At 47.2% G+C, this 18,111-nt stretch overlaps 1 protein-coding gene across 15 annotated transcripts in view; it reads right to left on the bottom strand.

Moving 5' to 3' along the window:
- Positions 1-18,111, bottom strand: part of OTOF (otoferlin) — a 339,399-nt gene that overhangs the window by 53,594 nt on the left and 267,694 nt on the right. For all 15 annotated transcript variants that reach the window (XM_073561977.1, XM_073561982.1, XM_073561975.1 and 12 more), the window contains exons 17-26: positions 17,835-18,018; positions 17,004-17,124; positions 8,364-8,464; positions 7,264-7,354; positions 7,067-7,183; positions 6,480-6,632; positions 5,601-5,790; positions 5,337-5,461; positions 5,123-5,257; positions 4,622-4,783 (exon numbers count right to left, since the gene is read on the bottom strand). In XM_073561977.1, the coding sequence (XP_073418078.1) occupies positions 4,622-4,783; positions 5,123-5,257; positions 5,337-5,461; positions 5,601-5,790; positions 6,480-6,632; positions 7,067-7,183; positions 7,264-7,354; positions 8,364-8,464; positions 17,004-17,124; positions 17,835-18,018 (1,379 nt within the window). The remainder of the gene's footprint in view (positions 1-4,621; positions 4,784-5,122; positions 5,258-5,336; positions 5,462-5,600; positions 5,791-6,479; positions 6,633-7,066; positions 7,184-7,263; positions 7,355-8,363; positions 8,465-17,003; positions 17,125-17,834; positions 18,019-18,111) is intronic.

The raw sequence follows: 18,111 nt of genomic DNA, 5'->3' as shown, positions 1-18,111 counted from the left end.
GCACCGCCCTACTTCTCCACCTCATCACTGTCTACCACCTTACCTGTCCTCTCCACAGTGCTGCACCGCCCTACATCTCCACGTCATCACTGTCTACCACCTTACCTGTCCTCTCCACAGTGCTGCACCACCCTACATCTCTTCCTCATCACTGTCTACCACCTTACCTGTCCTCTCCACAGTGCTGAACTGCCCTACATCTCCACCTCATCACTGTCTACCACCTTACCTGTCCTCTCCACAGTGCTGCACCACCCTACATCTCTTCCTCATCACTGTCTACCACCTTACCTGTCCTCTCCACAGTGCTGCACCGCCCTACATCTCCACCTCATCACTGTCTACCACCTTACCTGTCCTCTCCACAGTGCTGCACCACCCTACATCTCTTCCTCATCACTGTCTACCACCTTACCTGTCCTCTCCACAGTGCTGCACCGCCCTACATCTCCACCTCATCACTGTCTACCACCTTACCTGTCCTCTCCACAGTGCTGCACCGCCCTACATCTCCACCTCATCACTGTCTACCACCTTACCTGTCCTCTCCACAGTGCTGCACCGCCCTACATCTCCACCTCATCACTGTCTACCACCTTACCTGTCCTCTCCACAGTGCTGCACCACCCTACATCTCTTCCTCATCACTGTCTACCACCTTACCTGTCCTCTCCACAGTGCTGCACCGCCCTACATCTCCACCTCATCACTGTCTACCACCTTACCTGTCCTCTCCACAGTGCTGCACCGCTCTACATCTCCTCCTCATCACTGTCTACCACCTTACCTGTCCTCTCCACAGCGCTGCACCGCCCTACATCTCCACCTCATCACTGTCTACCACCTTACCTGTCCTCTCCACAGCGCTGCACCGCCCTACATCTCCACCTCATCACTGTCTACCACCTTACCTGTCCTCTCCACAGTGCTGCACCGCCCTACATCTCCACCTCATCACTGTCTACCACCTTACCTGTCCTCTCCACAGCGCTGCACCGCCCTACATCTCCACCTCATCTCTGTCTACCACCTACCACCTTACCTGTCCTCTCCACAGCGCTGCACCGCCCTACATCTCCACCTCATCACTGTCTACCACCTTACCTGTCCTCTCCACAGCGCTGCACCGCCCTACATCTCCACCTCATCACTGTCTACCACCTTACCTGTCCTCTCCACAGCGCTGCACCGCCCTACATCTCCACCTCATCACTGTCTACCACCTTACCTGTCCTCTCCACAGTGCTGCACCGCTCTACATCTCCTCCTCATCTCTGTCTACCACCTACCACCTTACCTGTCCTCTCCACAGCGCTGAACCGCCCTACTTCTCCACCTCATCACTGTCTACCACCTTACCTGTCCTCTCCACAGTGCTGCACCGCTCTACATCTCCTCCTCATCTCTGTCTACCACCTACCACCTTACCTGTCCTCTCCACAGTGCTGCACCGCCCTACATCTCCACCTCATCACTGTCTACCACCTTACCTGTCCTCTCCACAGTGCTGCACCGCCCTACATCTCCACCTCATCACTGTCTACCACCTTACCTGTCCTCTCCACAGTGCTGCACCGCTCTACATCTCCTCCTCATCTCTGTCTACCACCTTACCTGTCCTCTCCACAGTGCTGAACTGCCCTACATCTCCACCTCATCACTGTCTACCACCTTACCTGTCCTCTCCACAGCGCTGCACCGCCCTACATCTCCACCTCATCACTGTCTACCACCTTACCTGTCCTCTCCACAGTGCTGCACCGCTCTACATCTCCTCCTCATCTCTGTCTACCACCTACCACCTTACCTGTCCTCTCCACAGCGCTGCACCGCCCTACTTCTCCACCTCATCACTGTCTACCACCTTACCTGTCCTCTCCACAGTGCTGCACCACTCTACATCTCCTCCTCATCTCTGTCTACCACCTACCACCTTACCTGTCCTCTCCACAGTGCTGCACCGCCCTACATCTCCACCTCATCACTGTCTACCACCTTACCTGTCCTCTCCACAGTGCTGCACCGCCCTACATCTCCACCTCATCACTGTCTACCACCTTACCTGTCCTCTCCACAGTGCTGCACCGCTCTACATCTTCTCCTCATCTCTGTCTACCACCTTACCTGTCCTCTCCACAGTGCTGAACTGCCCTACATCTCCACCTCATCACTGTCTACCACCTTACCTGTCCTCTCCACAGTGCTGCACCGCCCTACATCTCCACCTCATCAATGTCTACCACCTTACCTGTCCTCTCCACAGTGCTGCACCGCCCTACATCTCCACCTCATCACTGTCTACCACCTTACCTGTCCTCTCCACAGTGCTGAACCGCCCTACATCTCCACCTCATCACTGTCTACCACCTTACCTGTCCTCTCCACAGTGCTGCACCGCCCTACATCTCCACCTCATCACTGTCTACCACCTTACCTGTCCTCTCCACAGTGCTGAACTGCCCTACATCTCCACCTCATCACTGTCTACCACCTTACCTGTCCTCTCCACAGTGCTGCACCGCCCTACATCTCCACCTCATCACTGTCTACCACCTTACCTGTCCTCTCCACAGTGCTGCACCACCCTACATCTCCTCCTCATCTCTGTCTACCACCTACCACCTTACCTGTCCTCTCCACAGTGCTGCACCGCTCTACATCTCCTCCTCATCTCTGTCTACCACCTACCACCTTACCTGTCCTCTCCACAGCGCTGCACCGCCCTACTTCTCCACCTCATCACTGTCTACCACCTTACCTGTCCTCTCCACAGTGCTGCACCGCTCTACATCTCCTCCTCATCTCTGTCTACCACCTACCACCTTACCTGTCCTCTCCACAGTGCTGCACCGCCCTACATCTCCACCTCATCACTGTCTACCACCTTACCTGTCCTCTCCACAGTGCTGCACCGCCCTACATCTCCACCTCATCACTGTCTACCACCTTACCTGTCCTCTCCACAGTGCTGAACTGCCCTACATCTCCACCTCATCACTGTCTACCACCTTACCTGTCCTCTCCACAGTGCTGCACCGCCCTACATCTCCACCTCATCACTGTCTACCACCTTACCTGTCCTCTCCACAGTGCTGCACCGCCCTACATCTCCACCTCATCACTGTCTACCACCTTACCTGTCCTCTCCACAGTGCTGCACCGCCCTACATCTCCACCTCATCACTGTCTACCACCTTACCTGTCCTCTCCACAGTGCTGCACCGCCCTACATCTCCTCCTCATCTCTGTCTACCACCTTACCTGTCCTCTCCACAGTGCTGAACTGCCCTACATCTCCTCCCTCACTTATCTACCACCCTATATGTCCTCTCTACAATGCTTCACCACTATAAATCTCCTCCTTATCTCTGTTTACCACTCCACCTATTCTCTCGACACTGCTGGATCACCCTACATCATCTTCTCATCTTTGTCTGTCACCCTAAATGTCCTCTCCACTTTGCTGCACCACCCTACATCTTCTCATCTTTGGCTACCACCCTACCCCTCCTCTCCACCTTGCTGCACCGCCCTACATTTCCTTCACATCTCTGTCTACCACCTTACTCATCTTCTCCACTGTGCTGCACCACCTTACATCTCCTTATCTCTAGCTATCACCCTATCTATCCTTTCCACAGGGCTGCACGACCCTACATCTCCTTCTCATCTCTGTCTACCACCCTATCTATCCTCTCCACAGGGCTGCACGACCCTACATCTCCTCCTCACCTTTGTCTACCAACATACCTGTCCTCTCCATAAAGCTGCACCACCCTACATCTCCTACTCATCTCTTTCTACCACCCCACCTGTCCTCTGTACAGTGCTGCTCTGCCCAACATCTCCCTCATGTTTGTCTACGAACTTACCCGTCCCCTCCACAGTGCTGCACCACCCTACATCTCCCCCTCATCACTGTCTACAACTCTGTGTACTCCATTCTGCTAAAGATCTAAGACTAACATCCTCTATAATCTGTACTTCCCACTCCTGTCTCCAAGAATTCTCTAGAGCTGCTCCAATTCTCTGGAATAAACTACCACAGGTAATATGGTAAATTCCCAACTTAAAAACACATACAACTTGATGAACATTTGTCTTTATTCAATTGCATTAACCGTGTAACTATTCCTTTAGGTTTATCACATCGTCTCACTCATCCAGCTGTACCCAATTCTCCCTTCTAATACTTTTTCTTCTGGTCCTTTTTCCATGTTTCCCCCACACTCCATAGCACTTTGTAGCTGGACATATACAGATATTAGCAGGAGACTGGTTCATGTACGCTTACAAGAATCCCCTTATCATAGATTGCACTTTTTAGCTTTTGTGTCCCTTCTATTTCCTTCTAGATTGTGAGCTCTTGTGATCGGGGCTCGTGCTCCCCTTGAATTCTGTGTTACTCTGTAATGCCTTATTTGTTTGCACATGAACCATTTGATTTTGATATGTTGGCACTATAGAAATAAAATGATTACTATATAAGATGGGGATAACTTCTATTGGATCTCTTGGCCTCCATTGTGGTTTTCGTCCACTGTGACTTAGGGGAGGATCTCTGGATCATTCAGCATTACCAGATGAGGCAACCTACAAAACAGCACAGGCTATTTCATACCTGGAGAAGCTCGAAGGCTCCCAATAAGTCTCCGGCGGTTGAGTTTCCACGGTATATCTGGTAATATTCCAATTGTGGCGGGAATCGCGGAGGACAATACCTTTCATCAGCCATTTTCACTACTGGTTTAGCAAATGTTCTGCCCATGAAGTCAGCCTTACCCTGGAAAAAAAAATCCGAAGAGGTGGTCAACCATAAACTTCTGCACTTTGCACTGTCAGAAAACTTTTTGACATGTCAAAGAGACAGGTCACAATTTTTTAATATGTAAAGCGATCTTCACTGATCACTGAAATAAAGGATCGGAAAAACTCAGGTGAGGTCTCTCTGCTCCATGACTCGAGTTGGACTCTACAGAAAGCCTACGCTGGCCATCTTCAGTCTGGGAGGAGAGCAGCACTTGGCTGATCACTTCTGATCCTTGAATTTAATGATCACCAGAGATTTCAGCACATGAACCTCCGCTGATAAAAAAAAAATAGAAAGGAAAATGGCTCTCACCACGGTGTCCTGGTCGTAGATCTCAATGACTATGATGGGGGGATCGTCCCGCATCTCATTTGCTTCTCCGTACAGTTCCACATTATTGAACACCAACAACTGGTCCCATGTTGGGCAGAGTGTCTCATTGAGGACCTGAGATGGAACGGAGCACAAACAAATATGACACCATCTCATCTCCATCTAATAAAGGACCGGGTGGGCCTGGACTCACCTCTGTGCACTGGCTCTGAGTGTTGAAAAAGACTCGGGCAAAAGGGTCGGAGAGGCCGCTGCTATCGGCAGCAAACAGACTGCGAGCCTGGTACATGTGCGCCCGCAACTGGAACACCTGTTTCTCTGGAAGACATATATAGAAGATGCTGAGCCAGATACATGGTGGAGCCATGAAAGAGAATGTGCCCTGATGTAAAGAGTTTCCCTCTTCTCTCAAAGGATTCATCCTCCCCCAGGAGAACATCTCAATATTGGTGCCTACTTGTGTAGCTGAGGCAGATCGGAGGGAAGCACTGTAATCCTGGCCCCTTCACCGCTTTAATCTCTTCGAATCCACATGGAAGACCACACAGAAAATCCTTCCGCTGCTTGTTCAGGCCTAGCCACATGTAGACCTCCATCTTGGCCTGTACCGTCCAACCTGCCGGGCCGAAGCCCCGTTTGCCGGGCAGCTTAACGGATGGAGAACAAGAGGACATAAATTTATCCATGCCATGGCCCTACATGTCCTATACATGGACCAAGTATGGTCCTAAGAGTGATGTCTTATACATGGACCAGCTATGGTCCTACACATGGACCAGCTGTGATCCTACACATGGACCAGCTATGATCCTAGGTATAGTGTCTTCTATATTGACCAGCTATGGTCCTACATGTCCTATACATAGACAACATATGATTCTATGTGTTATGTCCTATGTATGGACCAGCTATGGTCCTACGTGTTATGTCCTATACATGGAGCAGCTATGGTCTTAAGTGTTATGTCCTATCTATGGACTAGCTATAGACTTGCACAATATTTCCTATACATGGACCAGTTACGGTCCTAGGTGTAATGTCTTATGCATGGACCAGCTATGGTCCTACATGTCTTATACATGGACCAGCTATGGTCCTAGGTGTAATGTCTTATGCATGGACCAGCTATGGTCCTACATGTCCTATACATACACCACCTATGGTCCTACGTGTTTTGTCCTATACATGGACCCGCTTTAGTCCTACATGTTATGTCTTATACATGGACCAGCTATGGTCCTAGGTGTAATGTCTTATTCATGGACCAGCTATGCTACTAGGTGTAATGTCTTGTACATGGACCAGTTATGACTTTCATCCTTATGATATCACTAACCTTAAGGAAGAGGCACTTGACTTTCCCGCAATCCTTCCCGGTCTCCTCGTCCACGATGGAGTACAGGATGTCTTTGGAGGGGATGCGGGCGTAGGCGATACGTTTGCTATTGCTCAGCATCCATATGAAGATGTCGGGGATACTGTGCTGGGGCTGTGGGGGGAGAGGGATGGATTGTTGCTAATAATCCACATCATAATCCACAAAATAGTTCTGGGGTGAGCATTATGTAAAGACATTTCTGGAAAGCTTTGTGTGCAGATCAGGACAGGGCTTAAAATGTCCCACAAATAGGGATTGTAAAGATGGAAGGTTTGCATGTACCCAGAGGGGGAGCCAACGCCAAACTTACAATGGGCCCATCCTTAGCCTATAGTCCCATGCGGACGACTCCTAGCTGGAGAGCGCCCTTCTCCTGCTCCGTTCTTCCTGCCTCTTGGAGGACATTTTTAGCAATTACCTCCTTATTGAAGAGCGATGAGAGCACAGGTACAGAAAGGGAGGAGGAGAACCTTCAGTTAAAGGGCCCCTCCAATTACGAGACCCAAGCAAGAGTCCTATCTGTTATCGCCCGTATCATATCCCACCTCATCCGCCAGGAATCGTAGCTTGTGCAGGAAGTTCTGGACCAGTTTCAGCTTATCCTTCACCGTGTTCTTCTTCACCTGGGACCTCATGGTCTTGGCCTGGGTCCCCATGTTTTCCTTCAAACATAAAGAGAAGTGTGAGGACCCTGAGCAGAGCGATACAGGGGCAGCGAGGAGACGCGGGTGCCAGCGGTTACCAGTTCTCGCATGCATGATTTCAGCCTCTCCCGATCAAGTTTGGTCCGACCGCTCTGGTTCTGGTCCTTGTTTGCCAGGTTGACAAAGCGGCTGCAAAGAAATGAGAGTGTGGTGGAAATGCGATGGCTATGGATCAGGCTACATTACAAATCACAGAGCTATACAGCGAGATTACAGCCGAGACCCCCATCAATCACGAGAACAGGGGTCCCAAAGTCCCCAGTGTGCATGGCGCAGCACTGAGCATGTGCGACCGCTGCTCCATATTCTATAGGAGAGGTGGTCGCCCATGCTCAGTACTGGTTCTTTTACAGCCTCCCTATTTGGGATTGGTGGAGGTCTCGCTCACACACATTTATCTTCTCTCCTGTGGACAGGTGACAAGTTATTTTTTTTTCTTACTGTAAATGGATGTATTTAGTTCGAAAACCAATTTTTGAAGTTGGGTTTTAATTATAAATATTGTCATAGTTTGGCTTTTTCCCTGCACACCGCTAAGTGAACTGATAATCTGTGAGTGAGCTCTACCTGTCTGGGAGTCTATGATCTGTCTTCTTCTGAGCTCTGCACAGCTGATTTATAACCACATCAAAGTTCAGCTCAACTTTCATGTGGTCGTAAATCAGAACAGAGGATCTCAGAAAAAAACAGATAAAACATTTACAAATGGATGGAACGAGCTCTCTGATGGATTCTTAGTGAACTCATTCCAACATTTTTAATAGAAAACTAAAAATATTTTTAAGTAAAAAAAATAAATAAATAATAATGCTCCCAAAGGTGTCCACTTTCTGTGAGGTCATTTTCAGGCTGACAGTACTGGAGGGGTGCGACAATCATTTGTTCTTTTTATGGCCATTAAATGGTGAGATGAAGAGGAGACCCCTGCGGACCCCCACAATGACTGACTGCCGATCACTGGGCAAATGTCCTAGTGTAAAGTTAATCAAAACTTGAGACTGTTTTGTGTCCGGATAACTATTTTTCCATAGCAGTGTCCGCTGCTGCAACCTGCCGCCTCCGTCACATTATAAAACCAGCAGAGAGGGGGATCGGACCATCAGATACATGGCGATCAGGGAGGCCGCCATCTACTTACAAGCAGCTACTACTGAGCTCTTCCAGGACCCCCCGCAACCTCCGCTCTGGATACGACTTCTCAGTCTTGATCATCTCATGGACGTCATTCAAGCCTTCCTCCTGTAGGGGGCAGAACCGAGACAAGGAGCTTCTAGGGCACATACAGGTATACCATGCTGCAGGGAGTCAGAGAAGTCAAGGATGACCCCGGTCATGTGGGTGCTGTAAAGAAACTGAGGGGGTCCAGAGTAATATCAAGACACATAATCTAGGCTAATCAGACAAATCACCTAGACCTGGAAAGAAGGATCTAGACTGATATGAACAGCTCTTCTAGAGCAAGAAGTAAGGATCCAGTGCAAAAAGGAGTAATAAAATCTACAGTAATAGGGACCATTGTTCTAGATATCCAAGTCTAGATTTACAGACATGGCCAAAAGTGTTGGCACCCTTGAAAATGGTTCCAGAAAATGACGTATTTCTCAAAGAAATTCATTGCAATTATATGTTTCCTTATACACATGATCATTTCCTTTGTGTGTATTTGTATTAGAGCAACACAAAATAACAGAGAAAAAAATACAAATTGTACATAATTTCACACAACACCCCAAAAATGGTCAGGACAAAATAGAACCTTTCCAAAATTGTGAGTAAATAACTTTGTGTACAGCCTGTGATGCTCGCTCACACTCACCTGCAACAAGTAACAGGTGTGGGCAATATGGAAATCACATCTGAAACCAGATAAAAAGGGGAGAAGTTGACTCAATCTGTGCATTGTGTGTCTGTGTGTGCCACACTAAGCGTGGAGAACAGAAAGAGGAGAAGAGAACGGTCTGAGGACTGGAGAACCAAAATTGTTAAAAAATATCAACAATCTCAATTTTAGAAGTCCATCTCCAGAGATCTTCATACTCCTTTGACCATGGATTGCAAAATAATCAAGAAGTTTACAATCCATAAAACAGTAGCTAATCTCCCTGGACAGCAGAGATACATTGATGAAAGGTTGTAATGCAGGACAGTCCGGATGGTGGATAAGCCCCAATCAAGGTCCAAAGAAATCCAAGCTGTCCTGCAGGTTCATAGAATCATAGAATCATAGAATCGTAGAGTTGGAAGGGACCTCCTGGGCCATCTGGTCCAACCCCCTGCTCAAAGCAGGATTCGCTAAATCATCCCAGTCAGATATCTGTCCAGCCTCTGTTTGAAGACTTCCATTGAAGGAGAACTCACCACTTCTCGTGGCAGCCTGTTCCACTCATTGATCACTCTAACTGTCAAAAAGTTTTTTCTAATATCTAATCTGTGTCTCCTCCCATTCAGTTTCATCCCATTGCTTCTAGTCTTTCCTTGTGCAAATGAGAATAAAGTTGATCCTTCTACAATGTGACAGCCCTTTAGATATTTGTAGACAGCTATTAAGTCTCCTCTCAGTCTTCTCTTTTGCAAACTAAACATTCCCAAATCCTGCAACCTTTCCTCATAAGACAGGGTTTACAGACCGGTCACCATTCTGGTCGCTCTTTTCTGAACTTGCTCCAGTTTGTTGATGTCTTTTTTAAAATGTGGTGCCCAAAACTGGACACAATATTCCAGATGAGGTCTGACCAAAGAGGAGTAGAGGGAAATAATGACTTCACGTGATCTAGACTGTATGCTTCTGTTAATACATCCTAGAATTGCATTTGCCTTTTTTGCTGCTGCATCACACTGTTGACTCATATTCAGTCTGTGATCTATTAGTATACCCAAGTCTTTTTCACATGTGCTGTCACTTAGCCCTATTCCTCCCATTCTGTATATGCTTTTTTCATTTTTATTGCCCAGATGTAGTACTTTGCATTTTTCCCTGTTAAAAACCATTCTGTTAGTTGCTGCCCACTTCTCCAGTTTATTTAAATCTTTTTGAATCCTCTCTCTCTCTTCTCTAGTATTAGCTATCCCTTCTAGCTTGTGTCATCAGCAAATTTAATCAGTTTACCCTCAATTCCTTCATCTAAATCGTTGATAAAGATGTTGAACAATACAGGGCCCAGGACAGAGCCCTGTGGTACCCCACTTGAGACATTCTTCCAACTGGATGTGCAGCCATTTACGACCACTCTTTGGGTCCGATCACTAAGCCAGTTATGAATCCACCGAACAGTTGCCTTGTCCATTCCATACTTAGTCATTTTTTCAATAAGGATTGTATGAGAGACTTTGTCAAATGCTTTGCTGAAGTCAAGATATACTATATCTACAGCATTTCCTTGATCCACCCAATCAGTGATACCGTCATAGAAGGAAATTAAGTTAGTCTGACATGACTTATTAGCTACAAACCCATGCTGACTCTGTTTAATCACTTCATTCTTATCCAGGTATTGACATACATGTTGTTTAATAATTTGTTCAAAGATCTTTCCTGGTATAGAAGTCAGACTCACCGGCCTATAGTTGCCTGGGTCCACCTTCTTCTCCTTTTTGAAGATAGGAACAACATTTGCTCTTCTCCAGTCTTCTGGCACTTCTCCTGTTCTCCAAGAATTTTCAAATATTATGGAGAGGGGTTCAAAAATTTCTTCTGCTATCTCCTTCAGTACTCTGGGGTGTAATTCATCTGGACCTGGAGACTTGAATTCATTTAGGTTAGCTAAGTGTTTCCTCACTGTCTTTCTGTTTATAGATATCCTGGATTCTTCTATTCCCTTAATAGGACAGTGAATAACAGTTGATGTTACATTTCCTTTCTGAGAGAAAACAGATGCAAAATAGGAATTTAAAAGTTCAGCCTTCTCAACATCCTGTCTTACCATTTCATCATTTTCATCCTGTAAAAATGCTATAGCATCTTTGACTTTTCTTTTACTTTTGACATATCCCCAAAATCCTTTATTATTGCTTTTGACATCTCTTGCAAGCTTCAATTCATTTTCAGCTTTAGATAATCTGATTTGTGCCCTGCAGGTTCTGCAGACAGCATTATATTCTTCTTTAGATATGCCTCCCTCTTTCCATTTTATAAACATTTTTTTCTTCCTTTTTAGCATGTGCTTAAGTTCTGTGTTCATCCATCCTGGTTTCCTTAAATGCTTCCTATTCTTCCCTCTTTTCGGAATTGTTAACAACTGTGCTTTGAGAATTTCATTTTTCAAGATTTCCCATCCTTCCTGGACATTTTTGTCTTTAAGGATATCCAGCCATTGGATCCCTCCAATTCTCTTTCTGAATCCCTTAAAATCTGCCTTTCTGAAATCTAATCTTGACGTCTGAGTCTTCACAGGTCTTCCGCCTCTAGTTATCCAAAATTCTAAAATAGCATGGTCGCTACCTCCTAGGGTCCCAGCCACTTTTACCTCCTCAACCATTTCCTCCCTGTTTATAAGGATTAGATCCAAGGTAGCAGTTCCCCTTGTTTTCTCCCCTACCTTTTGGAAGATAAAGTTGTCAGCAAGAGAGGATAAGAATTTCCTTGACCTGTTAGTTTTGCCTGAGAGAGATTCCCAACAAATGTCTGGATAGTTGAAATCTCCCATGACAACTATGTCATATTTTTTGGAGAACTTGGCCATTTGATGCATAAAGAGTTCATCCATATCTTCGGCTTGCACAGGCGGCCTGTAGTAAATGCCTACAATGGTGTCCTTTCCATTGTTCTGTCCTTGTATTCTTACCCAAACAGTTTCCACAGAACTCCCAGTCTCTGAAGCTTCAATCTCTGTGCAGATATACGCGTTTCTAACATACAATGCGACACCTCCTCCTCGTTTATCAAGTCTGTTTCTTGCAAATAAGTTGTAGCCTTCTAGTCTTGTATTCCAATCATGTGTATTGTCCCACCAAGTTTCAGTGATTCCAATGACATCATATTTCTTTTCCTGTGTTAGTAGTTCCAATTCTCCTTGTTTGTTGCCCATGCTTTGTGCATTAGTATAGAAACATTTTAGTTTGTGATTGGTTTCTCTTTCTCCAATATTTTTATTAATTAGATTCTTTCGTCTTTGTTCTTCCTTTCCACTTCTAATAGCAGAGTTCTCAATAGCATTTGTCAGGTGTATGGCTTTTTCTGGTCTTTTGCTTCCCTTCCCATGTTGTTCTAGTTTAAAGCTCTCCTTACAAGTGTAGCAAGGCGACTTCCAAATACCTGCTTTCCAGTCTTCGTAAGGTGCACCCCATCTCTAGCAAGTAGTCCATCGTAAAAGTAATTCACTCCGTGATCCAGAAATCCAAATCGTTGCTGACGGCACCATCGACGTAGCCAGTTGTTCACCTGCAGAATCTTATTCCACCTCCTTGTTCCATGGCCATCCACTGGGAGGATGGAAGAGAAGACCACCTGCGCTCCCAGTTCTTTCACTTTCTTGCCTAAGTCTTCAAAGTCTCTGCAGATGGTTTCCAGGTCGTTTCTTGCGGTGTCATTTGTCCCCACATGTAGTAGCAGGAATGGGTAGTCATCTGTAGGTCTGAAGAGTCCTGATATCCTGTCAGACACATCTTTAATTTTTGCACCTGGAAGACAGCACATTTCTCTTGAAGTTATATCCGGTCTGCAGATAGCGGCCTCAGTTCCTCTCAACAGGGAATCCCCCATGACCACCACTCTCCGTTTCTTCTTCACAACATTTTTCTTTCTCCATCCAGGAGGACTTTGAAGGCGTACAAGGTTGCTGTTTGTTGGCAAAGTCTTATCCTGATGTATTTCTTCATCGTTTTCCTGCGTGAGAGCCTGGTACTGGTTTCTGAGCAGTATGGGTGCTGACTGCCTCCTGATCCTCCTGCTTCTCTGGGTCACATGTCTCCATTCCTCTGTTTCTTCAGGTGCACTTCGAGTTTCTTCTCTTTCTGTAACATGAAGAGATAATTCTGCTCTGTCCAAGAACTCTTCACCTTCCTTAATGATCTTCAATGTAGCTAACCTCTCTTCGAGATTTTGCAACTTTTCCTCCAACAGGGACACAAGCTTGCATTTGTGGCATGTGAAGTTTGGCTTTTCCACAGGTGAATCTGTGAACATGGAGCAAGAAATGCAGCTCACCAAATGGCTCCTGGCCTCTTCCATCTTGAGATTTCTTAAAAACGATGTAAGATGAGCCAAGGGGGCATCAGAGTCAGTGCGAGCTATTCCTTCCACATATGAATGAAATTAAACGCTATGGCATGAGACCCAGAAGGACCCCACAGCTGACACAGAGGCATAAAAAAATTAGACTGCAGCTTGACAAAATTTAGGTAAGTAAGCCAAAATCGTTCTGGGAAAACATCTTGTGCACAGATGAAACCAAGATAGAGCTTTTTGGTAAAGCATATCATTTTACTGTTTACTAAAAAACGGACTAAGGCCTACAAAGAAAAGAACAGTACCTACAGTCAGATATGGTGGAGGTTCAGAGATATTTTGGGGTTGTTTTGTTGCCTCTGGCACTGGGGGCCTTGACTGTGTGCAACGCATCATGAAATCTGAAGATTGCCAAAGGATTTTGGGTGGCAGTGTAGTGCCCAGTGCCAGAAAACTGAGTTTGCTTCCTAAATCATGGGTCTTCCAGCAGGACAATGACCCCAAACATACTTCACGAAGTATTGATAAGAAATTGATAGAAACAAAGCGCTGGAGAGTTCTCAAGTGGCAGCAATGAATCCAGATCTAAATCCCAGTGATCATCTGTGGAGAGATCTTACAATCGCTGTTGGGAGAAGACGAAATAGGAGACCGGGAGCAGATTGTAAGAAGAGTCGTCCGAGATCCCGACTGAGGAGTAAGAAGCTTGTGGATGGTTATAGGAATACTGATTCCAGTTATTTAGTCCACAAGGTGCAACCAAATGTTAACCTGAGGGTGCCAACAATTTTATTTGGCCCATTTTTGTGGTTTTGTATGAAATGTTGTCCAAGTTGACAAGTTTTCTGGGATTTTTTGTGTTCATCCAATACACACAAAGGAAATAAACCAGAGTATAACAAAACACGGGGAATTGCAATAATTTTCTGGGAGAAATACTTTATTTTTTGGAACAATTTCAAGGGTGCCAAACTTTTCGGCCATGACTGCATACTAAGAATTTAGAGTAACATGAATCACTCTTTTAGAGCTTTGGAAAGAAGGACGAAGACTAAAATAACCAGACGCACGTTCCCACAATCAGACGCATGTTCACACAACCAGACACACGTTCCCACAATCAGACGCACGTTTCCACAGCCAGATGCACGCTTCCACAGCCAGATGCACGTTCACACAATCAGACGCACGTTTCCACAGCCAGATGCACGTTCCCACAATCAGACGCACGTTTCCACAGCCAGATGCACGCTTCCACAGCCAGATGCACCTTCACACAATCAGACGCACGTTTCCACAGCCAGATGCACGTTCCCACAATCAGACGCACGTTTCCACAGCCAGTCGCACGTTTCCACAGCCAGATGCACGTTCACACAACTAGACGCACGTTTCCACAGCTAGACGCACATTCACACAATCAGACGCACGTTCACACAATCAGACGCACGTTCACACAATCAGACGCACGTTCACACAATCAGACGCACGTTTCCACAGCCAGATGCACGTTCCCACAATCAGACGCACGTTTCCACAGCCAGATGCACGTTCCCACAATCAGATGCACGTTTCCACAGCCAGTCGCACGTTTCCACAGCCAGATGCACGTTTCCACAGCCAGATGCACGTTCACACAACCAGACGCACGTTTCCACAGCTAGACGCACGTTCACACAATCAGACGCACGTTCACACAATCAGACGCACGTTTCCACAGCCAGATGCACGTTCCCACAATCAGACGCACGTTTCCACAGCCAGACACACGTTTCCACAACTAGACGCACGTTCCCACAGTCACGCACGTTCCCAGTCACGCACGTTCCCACAATCAGACACACGTTCCCACAATCAGACGCACGTTCCCACAGCCAGACGCACGTTCACACAATCAGACGCACTTTTCCACAATCGGACGCAGGTTTCCACAGTCAGACGCACGTTCCCACAATCGGACGCACGTTTCCACAACCAGACGCACGTTCCCACAGCCAGACGCACGTTCCCACAGCCAGACGCACGTTCCCACAATCAGACGCACGTTCCCACAATCAGACGCACGTTCCCACAATCAGACGCATGTTCACACAACCAGACACACGTTCCCACAATCAGACGCACGTTTCCACAGCCAGATGCACGCTTCCACAGCCAGATGCACGTTCACACAATCAGACGCACGTTTCCACAGCCAGATGCACGTTCCCACAATCAGACGCACGTTTCCACAGCCAGATGCACGCTTCCACAGCCAGATGCACCTTCACACAATCAGACGCACGTTTCCACAGCCAGATGCACGTTCCCACAATCAGACGCACGTTTCCACAGCCAGTCGCACGTTTCCACAGCCAGATGCACGTTCACACAACTAGACGCACGTTTCCACAGCTAGACGCACATTCACACAATCAGACGCACGTTCACACAATCAGACGCACGTTCACACAATCAGACGCACGTTCACACAATCAGACGCACGTTTCCACAGCCAGATGCACGTTCCCACAATCAGACGCACGTTTCCACAGCCAGATGCACGTTCCCACAATCAGATGCACGTTTCCACAGCCAGTCGCACGTTTCCACAGCCAGATGCACGTTTCCACAGCCAGATGCACGTTCACACAACCAGACGCACGTTTCCACAGCTAGACGCACGTTCACACAATCAGACGCACGTTCACACAATCAGACGCACGTTTCCACAGCCAGATGCACATTCCCACAATCAGACGCACGTTTCCACAGCCAGACACACGTTTCCACAACTAGACGCACGTTCCCACAGTCACGCACGTTCCCAGACACACGTTCCCACAATCAGACGCACGTTCCCACAGCCAGACGCACGTTCACACAATCAGACGCACTTTTCCACAATCGGACGCAGGTTTCCACAGTCAGACGCACGTTCCCACAATCGGACGCACGTTTCCACAACCAGACGCACGTTCCCACAGCCAGACGCACGTTCCCACAGCCAGACGCACGTTCCCACAATCAGACGCACGTTCCCACAATCAGACGCACGTTCCCACAGCCAGACGCACGTTCCCACAACCAGACGCACGTTCCCACAACCAGACGCACGTTCCCACAACCAGACGCACGTTCCCACAATCAGACACACGTTCCCACAGCCAGACGCACGTTCCCACAACCAGACACATGATCCCACAACCAGACACACGTTCCCACAGCCAGACGCACGTTCCCACAGCCAGACGCACGTTCCCACAACCAGACACATGTTCCCACAATCAGACGCACGTTCCCACAGCCAGACGCACGTTCCCACAGCCAGACGCACGTTCCCACAGCCAGACGCACGTTCCCACAGCCAGACACACGTTCCCACAATCAGACGCACGTTCACACAATCAGACGCACGTTCACACAATCAGATGCACGTTCACACAATCAGACGCACGTTCACACAATCAGATGCACGTTTCCACAATCAGACACACGTTCCCACAATCAGACACACGTTCCCACAATCAGACGCATGTTTCCACAATCAGACGCACGTTCACACAATCAGACGCACGTTCGGTGTCTCGACCCAAGCGGGACCCTCCGAGACGCTGTTGTTCTCTCGGTACCCACCAGTTTGTCAGCGATCTTGTCCATGATATTGGCGTTGTACAGACGTCTCCTCTGGTCCTGCCACCAGCTCTTTATGTATATACAAGGCTTCTTGTCAAAGTACGGCAAGTGAAAGTAATTCCTGGTGGGAGACAAGAGAGATCACATGTCTGGGAAGACCAGAGGATCCCATTAAAGGGGCATTCCCATCTCCAAGATCCCATCCCTATATATAGTAAGTGTAATAATATTAGCAAATACTTCCAATTAGAAATGGAGTGTAGTTCTTCTGATTCGCTATGTCATTGATCCCGTGTGCAGGGCATTGCAGTAGATTAGGTATCCATGGTTATATCCACTCATATAGTGACAGTTTGTTAGTTGTTACTGGTCGTAACCATGGATACCTAAGCTACTGCAATGCCCTGCACATGGGGTAAGTGACATAGCAAAGCAGAAGAACTACACTACATTTCTAATTGGAGGTACTGGCTAATGTTATTATTATTATTACTAATAATACATATTGGGAAAGGATCTTGGAGATGGGATTATCACTTTAAGGACTAGACTGTGCACGCGGTGATACTGTACGGTGGATGTCGACGAGGGGTTAAAGCCGACACCCTCTAGGACGTATCGAGTCCGGCAGATATCGGACACCGCTGTTCAGTCCTGCCAACATCATGGCTGCCAAATAAAAAAAGTGTTTAAGCCCCGCCCTGATGACTGGTCTGGAAAGAAACACCCACTTTTGGGCGGTCCTTACTTAAATCCCACCTTTTTTGGGGGTGGACTATTCAAAAATATTTTGGAAAAAACATTCAGGACATTCCGAACTGTAAAAATAACCTGTCTGTAATAAAGGGCTTCAAGGCCGGAGTGCTGGAGACCGACTGCATCTCCCCGTCCTCGTCCGCTTCGTCCTCACTAGAGTTCTGGATGAGTTCTGTTTCCTCCTCTGCGCCGTCTGCTCCTTCCTTCTTCTTCCTCATCCTCGGCCTCGTGGTCCCATCTACTTGGTTACCGTAATTACCTAAAAGGAGAAATATACGATTACCTTACAGGCCAATTTTCTTTATTCTCCTTATTATATTTTAATGTTTGATGGTATAAATATTTATTACTT

This window comes from Dendrobates tinctorius, unplaced genomic scaffold (genome assembly GCF_039654945.1).
Source record: "Dendrobates tinctorius isolate UK_male_01 unplaced genomic scaffold, ASM3965494v1 ptg000332l, whole genome shotgun sequence".
NCBI classification, from domain to species: domain Eukaryota; kingdom Metazoa; phylum Chordata; class Amphibia; order Anura; family Dendrobatidae; genus Dendrobates; species Dendrobates tinctorius.
The sequence above is the reverse complement of the archived record's forward strand: the minus strand, read 5'-3'. Positions and strand labels throughout refer to the sequence as shown.